General features: G+C 42.9%; 1 protein-coding gene across 2 annotated transcripts in view; it reads left to right on the plus strand.

Annotated features, from left to right (window-relative positions):
- Window positions 1–13444, plus strand: part of LOC145357783 (glucocorticoid modulatory element-binding protein 1-like) — a 35638-nt gene extending 22194 nt beyond the window's left edge. For both annotated transcript variants that reach the window (XM_080211265.1, XM_080211266.1), the window contains exons 6-9: window positions 6443–6568; window positions 8056–8193; window positions 10259–10381; window positions 11648–13444. In XM_080211265.1, the coding sequence (XP_080067391.1) occupies window positions 6443–6568; window positions 8056–8193; window positions 10259–10381; window positions 11648–12369 (1109 nt within the window). In that variant the 3' untranslated portion in view covers window positions 12370–13444. The remainder of the gene's footprint in view (window positions 1–6442; window positions 6569–8055; window positions 8194–10258; window positions 10382–11647) is intronic.
- Window positions 13445–13743: the final 299 nt, after the last annotated feature.

The raw sequence follows: 13743 nt of genomic DNA on the forward strand, positions 1-13743 counted from the left end.
TATAAGATGATTAGAGGTTTAGATAGGGTGGATAGTGATAGCCTTTTTCCTCGGATGGAGAAAGCTAGCACGAGGGGGCATGGCTTTAAATTAAGGGGGGGTAGTTATTGGACGGATGTCAGGGGTAAGTTCTTTACCCAGAGGGTGGTGAGGGATTGAAATGCCCTGCCTGCTGCGGTTGTAAATGCGCCTAGTTTGGGGGCGTTTAAGAGATCTGTGGATAGGTTTATGGACGAAAAGGGATTGGTTTAGATTAGTGGGTCAGTGTTTTTTTTAAAAAAACTGGTCGGCGCAACATCGTGGGCCGAAGGGCCTGTTCTGCGCTGTAATGTTCTATGTTCTCTACCTGCTTTGTGTTTTCTTTAATCACTTGACTTTAATGCAGTGGCAGGTTTCATAGATTGGGACAGAAAGTGCTCTGAAAGGCACTTTCAGAGACAAAAGAAGTTTTGTCAGTGGTTCAGGTGAGATCCTTGACTGAAAATTATTTTGGAATGCTGATTTGTTCAAGTGTACATTTGCCTCATTTTGGATTTTTTTGTTATCAGCTTTTTTTTATTCCATCCTGTACAATGTGGTCTAGTAGGTCCATCATTGGACCAGCTCATAGAACATCAGTGCAAAACTCACCGTAGTAGTTTAAATATTTGTATTATCTTTTTAAAATTTGAAAACCTGTAAATGTATTCTTGAAGCTGTCAGACCACTGTTAAAAACCCTTCTTCTGAGGGAAAGAAACCTGGCATCTCTCCCTGATCGGGCTTACATGTGAATCCAGTCCCACATTAACTTGGTCCAACCTAACAAAGCAGTTAAGGGCATTTGTGATGGACATCAAATACAGGCCTGGCCAGAGACAGCCACATTGCAAGAATTAATATTTACAAAACAGCTGAAAGGAGTGGGAGTGTACGTGCAAAATATGCATTACGAGGCAGCTTGAATATTTTGTTTTCTTTTGATTCATTCATGGGCTTGGCTGTCACTGGTAAGGACACCATCTCCTAATTTTCCTTGAGCTGGTGATAATAAGCCACCGCTTGAACTCTTACCGTCTGTGTGGTGAAGGTATTCCATAATTGGTATGGAATTTAAAAATTTTGGCCCAGCGGTCATGAAGGAACGGCAATATATTCCCAAACCAGGATGGGGAGAAACTTGCATGTGGCAGTGTTCCCATTCACCCACTGCTCTTATCCTTCAAGGTGATATAAGTCACTGGCTTGGGAATTGCAGTCAAAGCAACCCTGGCATGTTGCTGTGTGCATATTTTAGGTGATACACACTATAGCCACAGCTTGCCAGTGCTGGAGGAAATGAATATTTAAGGTAGTGAATGAGGTGTTGATCAGCAAGCTGCTTTCTCCTGAATGATGTCAAGTCTCTTGGGTGTTGTGGAGCTGAGCTAACCCAACAATCAGAGAGTATCCCAAATGGTGCCTTGTAGAAGGTGGTAAACATTGGCTATGGGTAGGGACTGTTTCATTAGCTGAAGAGTTAACACTGTACATTCTTCAGTGATAATCCTCACTTTTGATCTTGTGATTGAGGGAAGTTAATTGATGAAGCAGCTGAAGATGGTTAGGCATAGGACAGTACCCTGAGGAACTGCAATGTCTTAGGGCTGAGACTATTGGCCTCCAACAACCACAATTACCTTTTTTATGCTAAGTACAATTTCAACCAGTGATGAGATTCCCCTGATTCTCATTGATTTCAAGTTTGCTAGGGTTCCTTGATGCCACACTGGATTAATTCCTGTCTTGATTTCAAGGGCAGTCTACCTCACCTCTGGAATTTAACTTTTTTGTCTATGCTTGGGCCAAGGCTGTAATGAGATCTGGAGCCCAATAGTACAGGAACAATAGTTAGCCAGACTGGATTTGTGCTCCTTTTTGCAGACAGGACATTCCTGAACAATTTGTTGGGCAGATGTGACTATTGTAACTGTACTGAAATAGCTTGACCAGAAATGCAGTTAATTCTGGGGTGTAGTTCTTCAGTACTACAGCCGGGATGGTGTCAGCACCCGTTGCCTTTGCTGTATCCAGTATACACAGCTATTTCTTGCTGTCCTTGATGGAAGACTCACATCTATGACACTGGAGACCTCAGCAAGAGGCCGAGGCTGGATCATCCATTCAGCATTTCTGAATGAAGATGGTTGCTGCGCTACAAGGTTGCCGTGCATTATACTCGTATTGTGTTCTGCCATCATTGAGGATGGGGATGTTCATGGAGTTGCTGCCTCTTGTTAATTATTTAATTACCCACCACCATTCAGCATAAGATGAGGCAGACTGCATTGCTCTTCTGACCCCCTTAGGTGTAGGATAGTTTAGCTCTGTCTGTGGCATTCTGCTTCTGCTGTTAAGCATGTGTGTAATCCTGTGCTCTAGCTTCACCAAAACGTAACCTATTTTTAGGTATACTTGATGCTGTGTTGGGCATGCTCTTCCATAGTTTCCTTTGAACCAGAGTTCGTCCCCTGACTAGGTAATGATAGAGTTACGGACAAGAGATAGAATACAATTCTGCTGAGCTATTGTCCTATAGCACCTCATGGATGCAAAGCTTTTAGCTGATAAATCTGTTCTGAAGAAATAAATAATAATAATAAATAAATAATAAAATCTGGAGAAAATTCTGAGGGACAGGATTTATGAACATTTAGAGAAGTTTAGTACGCTCCATAGTAGTCAGCACGGCTTTGTCAAAGGCAGATCGTGCCTTACGAGCCTGGTTGAGTTCTTCGAAAATGTGACTAAATACATTGACAAAGGAAGAGCGGTAGATGTAATTTATATGGACTTCAGGGCATTCGATAAGGTCCCCCGTGCAAGACTTCTTGAGAAAGTGAGAGGGCATGGGATCCAAGGGGCTGTAGCCTTGTGGATCCAGAACTGGCTTGCCTGCAGAACACAGTAAAAAGTCTTGACAACACCAGGTTTCAGTCCAACCGATTTATTTGATAGTAAACTCACTAGCTTTCGGGTTAGCCCCTTCATCAGGTGAATGGAGAGTTCTGGCCTCAGACAGAGCATATAAAGCACAGACAGTTTACAGATTACTGATTAGAATGCGAATCTTTACACCTAACCTGCTGTTCAAGTCTTAAAGTGGCTAACAATGTGAGTGGAAGGAGCACTGATCACAGGTTAAAGAGATGTGTACTGTCTCCAGACAGTACAGTAAGTGAGGTTTTGCAAACCCAGGCAAGTCATGGGGGTTACAGATAGTGCGACATGAACCCAAGATCCCTGTTGAGACTGTCCTCATGTGTGCGGAACTTGGCTATCAGTGTCTGCTCAGTGACTCTGCGCTGTCGTGTGTCGTGAAGGCCGCCTTGGAGAATGCTTACCCGAAGGTCAGAGGCTGAATGCCCATGACCACTGAAGTGTTCGCCAACAGGAAGGGAACAGTCTTGCCTGGTGATTGTCGAGTGATGTTCTTTCATCCGTTGTCGTAGCATCTGCATGGTCTCCCCAATGTACCATGCTTCAGGACATCCTTTCTTGCAACTTATCAGGTAGACAATGTTGGCCGAGTTGCAGGAGTATTTACCGTGTACCTGGTGGATGGTATTCTCATGTGTGATGATGGCATCCATGTCGATGATCCAGCATGTCTTGCAGAGGTTGCTGTGGCAGGGTTGTGTGGTATTGTGGTCACTGTTCTCCTGAAGGCTGGATAGTTTGCTGCAAACAGTGGTCTGTTTGAGGTTGCTTGGTTGTTGACAACACCTGGTGTTGTCAGACTTTTTACTGTGTTTACCCCAGTCCAACGCCGGCATATCCACATCTTGCCTGCAGAAGGCAGAGAGTGGTTGTAGATGGGTCTTTTTCTGCATGGAGGTTAGTCACCAGTGGAGTGCCCCAGGGATCAGTTCTGGGACTCTTGCTGTTTGTAATTTTCATAAATGACCAGGAAGAGGAAGTGGAGGGATGGATTGGTAAGTTTGCTGATGACACGAAGGTTGGTGGTGTTGTAGATAGTTTGGAGGGATGTCAGAGGTTGCAGTGTGATGTAGATAGGATGCAGCGCTGGGCGGAGAAGTGGCAGATGGACTTAACCCGGATAAATGTGTAGTGGTCCATTTTGGCAGGTCAGATGGGATGAGGGAGTATAATATCAAGGGTAAGACTCTTAGCAGTGTAGAGGATCAGAAGGACCTTGGGGTCTGGGTCCATAGGACTCTTAAATCGGCCTCGCAGGTAGAGGATGTGGTTAAGAAGGCGTATGGTGTACTGGCCTTCATCAAGCAAGGAATTGAGGTTAGGAGTTGGGAGATAATGTTGCAGCTTTACAAGACTCTAGTCAGATCTCTCTTGGAATACTGCGCTCAGTTCTGGTCGCCTCATTACAGGAAGGATGTGGAAGCTATTAAAAGGCTGCAGAGGAGATTTACAAGGATGTTGCCTGGATTGGGTGGCATGCCTTATGAGGATAAGTTGAGGGAGCTTGGCCTTTTCTCCTTAGAGAGACAAAGGATGAGAGGTGACCTGATAGAAGTTATAAGATGTTGAGAGGTATAGATCAGGTGGATTCTGAGAGGCTTTTTCCAAGGGCTGGAGTGGTTGCTATGAGAGGACACAGGTTTAAGGTGTTGGGAACTAGGTACAGAGGAGATATTGGGGGTAAGTTTTTCATTCAGAGGGTGGACGGTGAGTGGAATCGGCTGCTGTCAGTGATGGTGGAGGCAAATTTGATAGGGTCTTTCAAGAGACTTCTGGATGAGTACATGGAACTTAATAGAATTGAGGGTTATAGGTAAGCCTAGTTGGTATGTTTATCATCGGCGCAACTTGTGGGTCGAAGGGTCTGTTTGTGCTGTAGTTTTTCCATGTTCTATGAATCTATCCCATTTAGCGCAATGATAATGACCTACAACACTATGGAGGTACTTCTCTGTGTGCAAATGAGATTTTGTCTTTGCACAATCCTACCAATACTGTCATGGACAGATATACATGTATAACAGGGGATTGGTAAGGATAAGGTCAAGTAGGTTTTCCCTCATGTTGGTTTCTCATCACCTTCCACAGCCCTAATTTAACAGGATTCAAAAAGCATGATCAATAGTGAGCTAACTGATCCAGTCTTGGTGATGTATGGAGGCATTTGTCAAGCTTCTGGAGACACGTAGGCCAGGTTGGATAAGGACAGCAGATTTTCTTTCCCAAAAGATATTAGTGAAGCTGGATTTTTATGATGAACCAGTGGTTTCATGATCACCATAACTGAAATTAGATTTTTTATTTCATATTAATTTAGTTAACTAAATTGAAATTCCTTGGTTTGAATTTGAATTCCCCTTGCACACACTCACTCGCTCATCTAGGCTGTTGGACCAGTAAAATGTCCACTATGCTGTTGTACCCTTGTATTTGATCGGCAATCTGTTAGCACAACCAGATTCTGTAAATCTGGCATCACACAAGTTCCAAGACAAAACTGCTCTTGTAGCTGCTCCCTCCACTGAGCTGCCTTGTGTTTAGTGTATTTAAATATTTGTCACTCTTAATGCATTATGTGCTTCTTGGGGATTGGAATGCCTGACCCAGCAGTTATTGAACGGTTGCCAGCTGCCCCACCCCAACTCATTCTTTGGCCTTTAATGTCAAAGAAGTATGCATTTTCACAAAGCATTCAAATAAATGGAATGCCACAGAATATTGTTTATGGCTTCCCCTCAATTTGTCCTCCTAAACAGAATATGTTCAAGGTGCACTGCTCAGGCTCACCTGGTGTAGTGTGAGAGAAATTGGGGCCTTAATAAACCTTGTGCAGCCTCTGGGCAAACTCAGCTGCGTGTTGTGCTGCTCAAATAAACATCAGGTCTCCACGCTCAGTCATACAATTCTTTATCGAAAGTGCCTCATTAACTACATTTCCTTTTTGAGGATAAGAAAATATTGAAAGGGCTGAATGGCGTCCCTACTGATGGACCATTTCTGCTTGACAGATTGGAGCAGTATCAGAGGCATGCATCTGAGCAGCGCAAAAGTAGGAGTAGGCTAGATGTTAGACAGTTTTGTTTTTTGCCTAGAGGGTAATGTGCTTCTGGAGTACAGTGCGAGTATCTGTTGTGATGCTAATCCTTTAGATCTTCGAGAAGGAGCTGGTGAGGTTCCTAACTGAGCAGGGATCGCGTTATATCAGTGAATGGATTACCAGTTAACATATCTATTGCCTGAGAGAGCTGCAAGGAATTTTGTAGATTTTTTTTGTCCTTTTTTTTGATTACACAGGATTTAGGGCTGGGGTAGAAAATGTTTTGTCACAATGCTTCAGGAATCATGTGAGACAGGACTGATGAAGCAGTTAATCATTTCCTGCCATCTTTTCATTATGTGTGATTGCTCCTTAGTGAAAAATGATACAGTGAGATTGAACAAAAAAAAGTACCGTTAGTCTGAGGATTGTCTGTTCATTTTTGCAGGTAATGGGGCCCACATCACTGTGTCCGAAGAGAACGCTGAAGAGTGCATTGAGTGGAGTCCAGCTTTGACTACAGTTGCGGTCACTACAGAAGATTTAAACAGGAAAGAAGGTGAAGAGATCTCTGGTGAGTTCAGTGAGCCGATCTGTGAGCTGTAATCAAACTATAAAACCCATGTCAGAATGTTAGCATTCTAGCTGATATTGGGCATCATTGTTGGTACAGGAGGGATCCAAATGCTTTTTTTCACAAATCATTAAGCAAGCTTTATTGGTTGTAAAATGTTGTCACTCCAAAACATTGTACCAATTAAATGCACTACCTTGGTCTCAGTATGTAGACCAGCAAGTCTTGTGTTCAGTCCCCAGAATGTGCTGATCCTGATTGATTTTGCCCCTTAAGGCGAACTACAATGTGACCTGCAACTGAAATGTGAACATAATGCATATTACATGCTATGGGAACTTCTGATGAACATTGCATTCTATATTGGTAGGATATTACAAGGTTCACTAGCCTACCAAAATTACTGTGTAGAATTGCACATGAATAGGCATATGGTTGTGCACTGATGATAGAAAAGGGAGAATCTTTTGTTTGATTCCTTGACCAAGAGTTATGGACAGTCGATCCTTAAATGGATTTTCCATAGCACGTTGAATGATATGTTGTCTGAAAAATGTCTGCTAATACCTTAAATGCACAATTTATTCTTCAGTGAAAATAGAATTATGTTGCTTTAAAGCCATAAATTCTAAAGACAGACTTGAGTTCCGTTATTATGAAATTATGCAAATTGGAATGTGGTCATTTTTTGTTAGGCTATGCTTTGGAATCTCAATGTTTTAAGATTGTTTTGCAACAGATAGGTAGGTGTATTCTAGGTATGTAATGTTATTACATTGAGTCATGACTACTAAATGATCAACACAATGATCAAAAGTAGCTTGGCACTTTAAAGACTACTGGGAATTTTATAATGTTGGCAATAATTTCTGCAATCCTCCCTTTTCCAATGTAAGTGCATCTGTAGGAACAGGGTCAGGTTTAACGGTGAGGCTTTCTTTGGTAGAAACACCCAGCCGCACACGCTATTTAGACCTAAATTTGAGGAACAGGCACTTTGGGAAATAGAGGATTGGGAAGGAACATCAAAGCAGATTAAGTCCCCGTTCATTTGTGGGACCTTGCCATGCACAGATTTGCTGCATTTGCCTGCGTAACTTTAGTGACAGTACATCAGGTTGAAATGTATAGAAAAGTGATTCCACTGATGGCTAGATGAGTCTTTTCAGTGAGCCATAAAGTTTTGGGTTCAATCCTTGGTGCATTCTGATCAGCTGAGCTCTGGGAAGGGATGGTTGTGGGGCTGATACAGTTGGGTTGATTATTGCTGGACTCAAGAGGGAGAACATTGAAACAGAAGAGCAGGAGCAAGTGACATGTTACCATCAAATAGTTTATGAAAGTCTATTTTGGAGGAAATGGAAGTTGAATCTTTGTTTCACAACTACTGTCAGTGTGGGTTTCTAAAATATTCTGAACCTTCAACCTGGACTTAGTGGTGCTGTTCGAATATTAAATTTCTCAAGTGGTCTTATTTCTTGCTGCAGAGGATACCCTGGCATTCTGGAAAGGAATAGCAGATGTGGGTTTGCTTGGAGAAGTTGTCACTAACATTCAGAAGGAACTGATGGAGATGCTAGCTGGTGTTCAGCAGAGAATGGGTCAGACTACTCTGCAGATCACAGGTAGGTGACGGAACATTTTGTTGCATTCTGTTCAGATTAAATAGCATCCTTGTGATGGTGGCTTCCAGCCCAGCACCTCTGTACAACCCTTCACTTGAAGATCCTGCAGAGACCAGCTTTAAAAGAACTGTGCCAGTGTGCCCCTGTCTCACCATTCCACTACCTAACTTTCCTTCCTGGCCTGTAACCTGCTACAACTCTCCCAAGCCCCTTCCCTTCCCAGACACACCAGTCTTCCAATTCTGACCACCCATCCTTTACCACACTACTTGTAGCTGTATCTTTATCTCGACAGACCTCCAGAATTCTCTCCTTAACCCACTCAGCCTCTTGCAGCTTTCTTCTGTAAGATCCTCAAAACAGGTTCCCTTGACCAAGTTTTTGGTAATCTCCCCAAATTTAATCTTCTCTGACTCAGTGTCAAGTTTCTTTGTACCTTGCTTAAGCGTATTGGAACATTTTTACTTGAAATATCAAAATGTCAGTTAAATTTGTAAGTTTATATTCATGGTTTTCTGTTCTCTTTCCCCGCCGCCATTAGTGTCAGTTGTAACTTAATGCAGCAGTGTCCAGGGTGCATATAAATTTTAAGACGTGACAATATAGCCTTCAAAGCCAAGCAGTTCAGTCCTATATACAGTTATGCACCTTCAAACCTTCTTGTTTACTCTTATTGCATCAAGTCCCTGGAAGTTGAAGAGGGTGGTTCTTGGTATTGTTGCTTCACTAGTGGATTAAACCTAAATAAAACAATAATTAATTGTTGGGTCCAACAATTAGAAGAGACACAGATTAATTTGCGGTTATATACTTTACAAGTGGTCCATCACTTCTTTAACTTATACCTAAATGGCTTGTGGAGACAAAAGATTTGGACACTACCATCCTATGAGTTTCTCGATCTAATCTGTGGCTGTATAATTTGGCCATCAATGCCTTTCTAACTAAAACCTATAATTATGATGGGTCATTGAATTTACTTTAACCTGTTTATAAATCTGTAGACCACTTTTGATAAGCTTCTGAGATGGCTGCAATATAGAATCATAGAATTCTACAGTACAGTAGGAGGCCATTTGATTCCCGGCTCGGGTCACTGTCTGCAGAGTTTACACATTCTCCCCATGTCTGCATGGGTTTCCTCTGGGAGTCCAAAGGTTTGCAGGTTAGGTGGACTGCCCATGCTAAATTGCTTGAGGATAGGGCCTAGGTGGAATTGTGATGAGTGCAGACTCGAGTCTGCACCAACCGCAACCCCACCTAGGCCCTATCCCTGTAACCCCATGCATTTATCCTAGCTAGCCTCCCCTTCAAGATACTAAGACAATTTAGCATGGGCAGTCCACCTAACCTGCAAACCTTTGGACTGACAGAGGAAACCCATGCAGACATGGGGAGAATGTGTAAACTCTGCAGACAGTGACCAGCGCCGGGAATCAAAGCTGGGTCCCTGGTGCTGTGAGGCAGCAGTGCTAACCACTGTGCCTCTCTACTTAAATCTACAAATACAAAAGCAATATGCTGTGGGTGATAGAAATCTGAAATAAGCAAAATAGCTGGAAAAACTCGACAGGTCAGATAGTATCTATGGAGAGAAAAGAAATGAACATTTCAGGTTGATGATCTTTCAATAGAAGTAAATCTGCTGCTTGATGTAATGTGAAACTGTCATGTTCAAGAATGTTAGCAGGTTTGATCCCCCACTCTATCTTGAGTTAATTATTGATGAAGCTCTAGTTGTGATGAATCTCGAGTGGGGAGAAAACAATCAGAATTCCTAGTCCTGATTACCAGCGTTGCCTGCTCGTGTCTGTGAATATCTGGTTAGAATATCAGGCTTAATCTGGTGTCCTCGACAATTGAATAGCCTGTTGATTCGGCACATGAAGGAGAGTAGGCACTTGCATGAGGTACTTAATGGTTTTCCAGATACCACAGGATTATCCCAGCAGTGGTCAATGCCTTCAGGAGAAGAGAACTGGAACTCCTGCTGAAGGAACTGTGGTCAGTTGATCCACATTCTGGATTAGATAGATATTGCAAAGTATTTGTGCTTTGGTTTCAGATGCTGCTGTGCTGAACAATATGGCACACACTTTTGGCCTGTTGGAGACTGTGAAGAAAGTTTTGGACAAAAGGAAGAGTCAGACCGATCAAAGCCAAGAACAAATTCATAGTGATCTTGCGGGTAAGTTGTCTTCTCCCTCACTGCCCCCCATGCCCCCACATGGTGAGTGAAGGTAACGACTGAAGCAGGTCATTGGTACTAGGATGAAGGGGCCACTTGCCATCGAGCATCTGCCAGAACTGCTGTGAAATCTGAGGTTTAGTGAGGGTTAAGAGGAGATGGCTTGCCCTCCAGGGGAGCACCTGGTTACCACTCAGCCGCTTCCCACAAATCAATCCTGTGATTAATGCAGATAGTGAAGTATATTGCCAATTAAAAAGTGGCTTCAAGCTTCAAACGCTCTTGTTTCAGTCAATATTACTCATTCCTATTCCAGGTGCACAAGAATATGAAGTTTCTTAATAGTTCTTTCTCTCTTACTGAGAAAAGCCTGCTGCCTTATGACGTTGCCCTGTTTGCTGCTGCTGACTAAAATTCTATATCAACCATATAGGGACTGGGTGCCCTTCTTCAACTATTCTTTATAAGTTACTCCCATTGTCTGGCCCATTCATCTCAATGGCACTGATGACCCATAAATCCAGAATTAATTTTTTGTTGGGATAGGAGAGATATATGGGGCTGTCATGTTTTGTAATGTAAGCCCCTATCCCAAATCTTTGTTGTCCAGAGCTGTACCTTGAGGTCTGTTGTCAATTATTAAAAAACTCCTGCCCCAGTCTCTAAAACTCGATGCACTTGAACAATGCATCATCCTGAAATATTTAACAGGATCATTAACAAACAAAATCTGACTCTCAGCTACAAAAAGTGATATTGGAGCAAGCGACCAAAAAGCTTTGTCAAAGATGTAACCTTTCGGGAACATTGAAAGAGTTTGTGAGGTGGAGACTTGGGTATGGAATTTCAGAACTCAAGGCTAGGCAGCGTCGGGCTGTGCAAGATGCCAGAATTGAAGGAGCACAGAGATCTAGAAGGTTTGTAGGACCAGAGGAGGTTATAGAAATGGGGAGGGATGAGGCAAGAAATGCAGAAGAGGTGGGGCAGAGGGGGGAGAGATAAGAATGGTAAAATTAAGTGTTTTCTACATGTTACGTTTTTATGTAGTTACATTGAAGGAAAAGAAACTTCCTTCTCTAAGTAGCTGTTATTTCCTTGAATTATCCTCTTTTAATGATCCATTTAGTGGTATTACACCTGCTATATAATAATGTGTTAATACTGATTGAGGAAAAAAAAGCGTAACATGAACACATGCAGTTAGATATTGAATACCGCACTTACTTTTCTTCCCCATTTCTTTTTCCATTCACTTTCCAACAACAGAGCTAGAACGTCAGCTGGAGGAGCAGAGGAGACGAGCCAAGGAGCAGAAACTGAAAAACCAAACTCTGCAAAACGTGGTACTGATGCCGATCGCTACACCCAAACCCAACAAGCGTCCCCGACTGCAGAGACCTGCTTCGGCCACCATCCTAACCCCAACCACCCCTGTCCAAACACCCCAGTTCACCGTTATATCACCTATTGCCATCACTCCAATAGGAACAAACTTTTCTGTCGCCAACGTTACAACCATGCCTGTGGCCATTGGCCAACAGTCCAGCCCCGTCACTGTACATACACTGTCGGGCGGGTCCCAGCTCTTCACCAGATATGCCGGTGTGGTCTCCGCGGCCAAGACAACTGCCTCTGACACGGTCACCATTCATCCTGCCTCCAGCCTCGCCCTGCTGAGCACAGCGGCCATCCAAGACAGCAACACGATCACTACCATGGCCGGCATGAACGTGGGCCCCATGGAACTAGTGACTGTGGACTCCGGTCTGGTGTCTGTTGTTCAGAGCCACGGTGTTGACCATTCAACAGCAGAATCACAGACTGTGATTGAGATTCATCCTGGGCCAGAGATGGACTCTGACCCAGACGGTGCAGCAGAAGCAGAGTGTGATGACAAGGTGCCAGACACGGACAACGAAACCCAAATACAAGCCATCGAAGTTGTGACCCAGGAGGAACAGCAGAATGAGAGAAATGATGAAAATTAATTAAAAACAAATTTGAGTTATTGAAGTACTTGCTTGGCTGTATCTGAATGTACTGTTACCAAAACATAGTTATGTGTAAAAGGTATGACTTTCAACGCGAGGATTTTTTTTAAAGGAAGGAATGCAATATTATAATGCATTCTTTGTGCTGTGTTCCGCCTATTCAGCTGGACCCTCAACCTTGGATCAGAATTTGCTCCAGTTTGCCTTGTTTTGCAAGCTGCTAACGACCAAGCGGTGTTTGGGTAGCATGTTAGCATCTTGACCTTAGCGATCTCACATTGTCTGTCCCCTCCCCTTCCCAGAATAACTTGTAAAGAGGATACAAGCTCAGGTTCACTGATGTAAATTAATACAAGATAAATACACCACCCACATACTTCCAATTGATAACCACAAATCAGTTGCCACTGACGATTCCAACACCAGATGGGTTGAACTGGTTTTACTTAAGCACGAGGATGATGATATTCAATTTTGATTCTTTCCCTAGTTGGGCTGGGGTACTCTTGCTGCATGAAGTAAAAGTTTTAAGGTTGATAGTCGGTGATGAAACTGACTCAAAAGAAGTGTTCAGAGGCAATGCTGCACTGGGTACTTAGAGGAGGTTTTCGGAGGTAATCACTACAAGCGCAACTGATGAGAAACATACTGCTGCAGTTGTTGTAAATCTGAAATAAAAACATGAAACTGCTGGAAATTTGCAGCAGATGTGCCAGCATCTGAAGATTTAAAACACGATTCTGCGTCTCTTCAGCTTAGAAAGAGATCCACTTGTAAAACATTAACCTGTCATCTCTATCCAGGTGCTGCAGAACCTTGCTGTGCTTGTATTTTTACTCTTTTAAGTGTAACCCTGTTGCATATCCTTGCCAAAATTTGAACGAGCCTCATTTGTGTAAGGGCAGCTTCAGTGTATCTCCTTTCCAATGATGTTTTCAGAAGTTTCTTAATGTGAGCCTGTATTGTTTTCGTTTGCTTCTTATTATGAATCCACACTATGTACATTTTTTTTACTAAACCAACAAAAGATGCATAGCATTCCTGTATAACAATTAAATGCATGTGACAGAAAGGTGGATGAAAATATTCAAATGCTTTTATTTCCGCGTCATGTCTGAAAATACTTTTTTTTTCTTTTTGTAATTCCACCACCTCACTACCCTTTCTACCGGTTTTGTTGCTGGCAGATGGATACCAAAACCTAATTTAGCATTGCTGAAAATGATTTCCGGTATCGATAAGCTGCTCTTGGATGAAGCTACAGTTCAATACAACTGGCTGCAGCATTTCTGAGCTTGGGAAGACTGCTGGGATGTGTACCAAAGTTGGCTAAACTGTTTGGTTCGTGAGTCCCATTAACCTATGGGGAGT

This window comes from Carcharhinus amblyrhynchos, chromosome 24 (assembly GCF_965287045.1).
Source record: "Carcharhinus amblyrhynchos chromosome 24, sCarAmb.v2.hapA, whole genome shotgun sequence".
Taxonomy (NCBI): domain Eukaryota; kingdom Metazoa; phylum Chordata; class Chondrichthyes; order Carcharhiniformes; family Carcharhinidae; genus Carcharhinus; species Carcharhinus amblyrhynchos.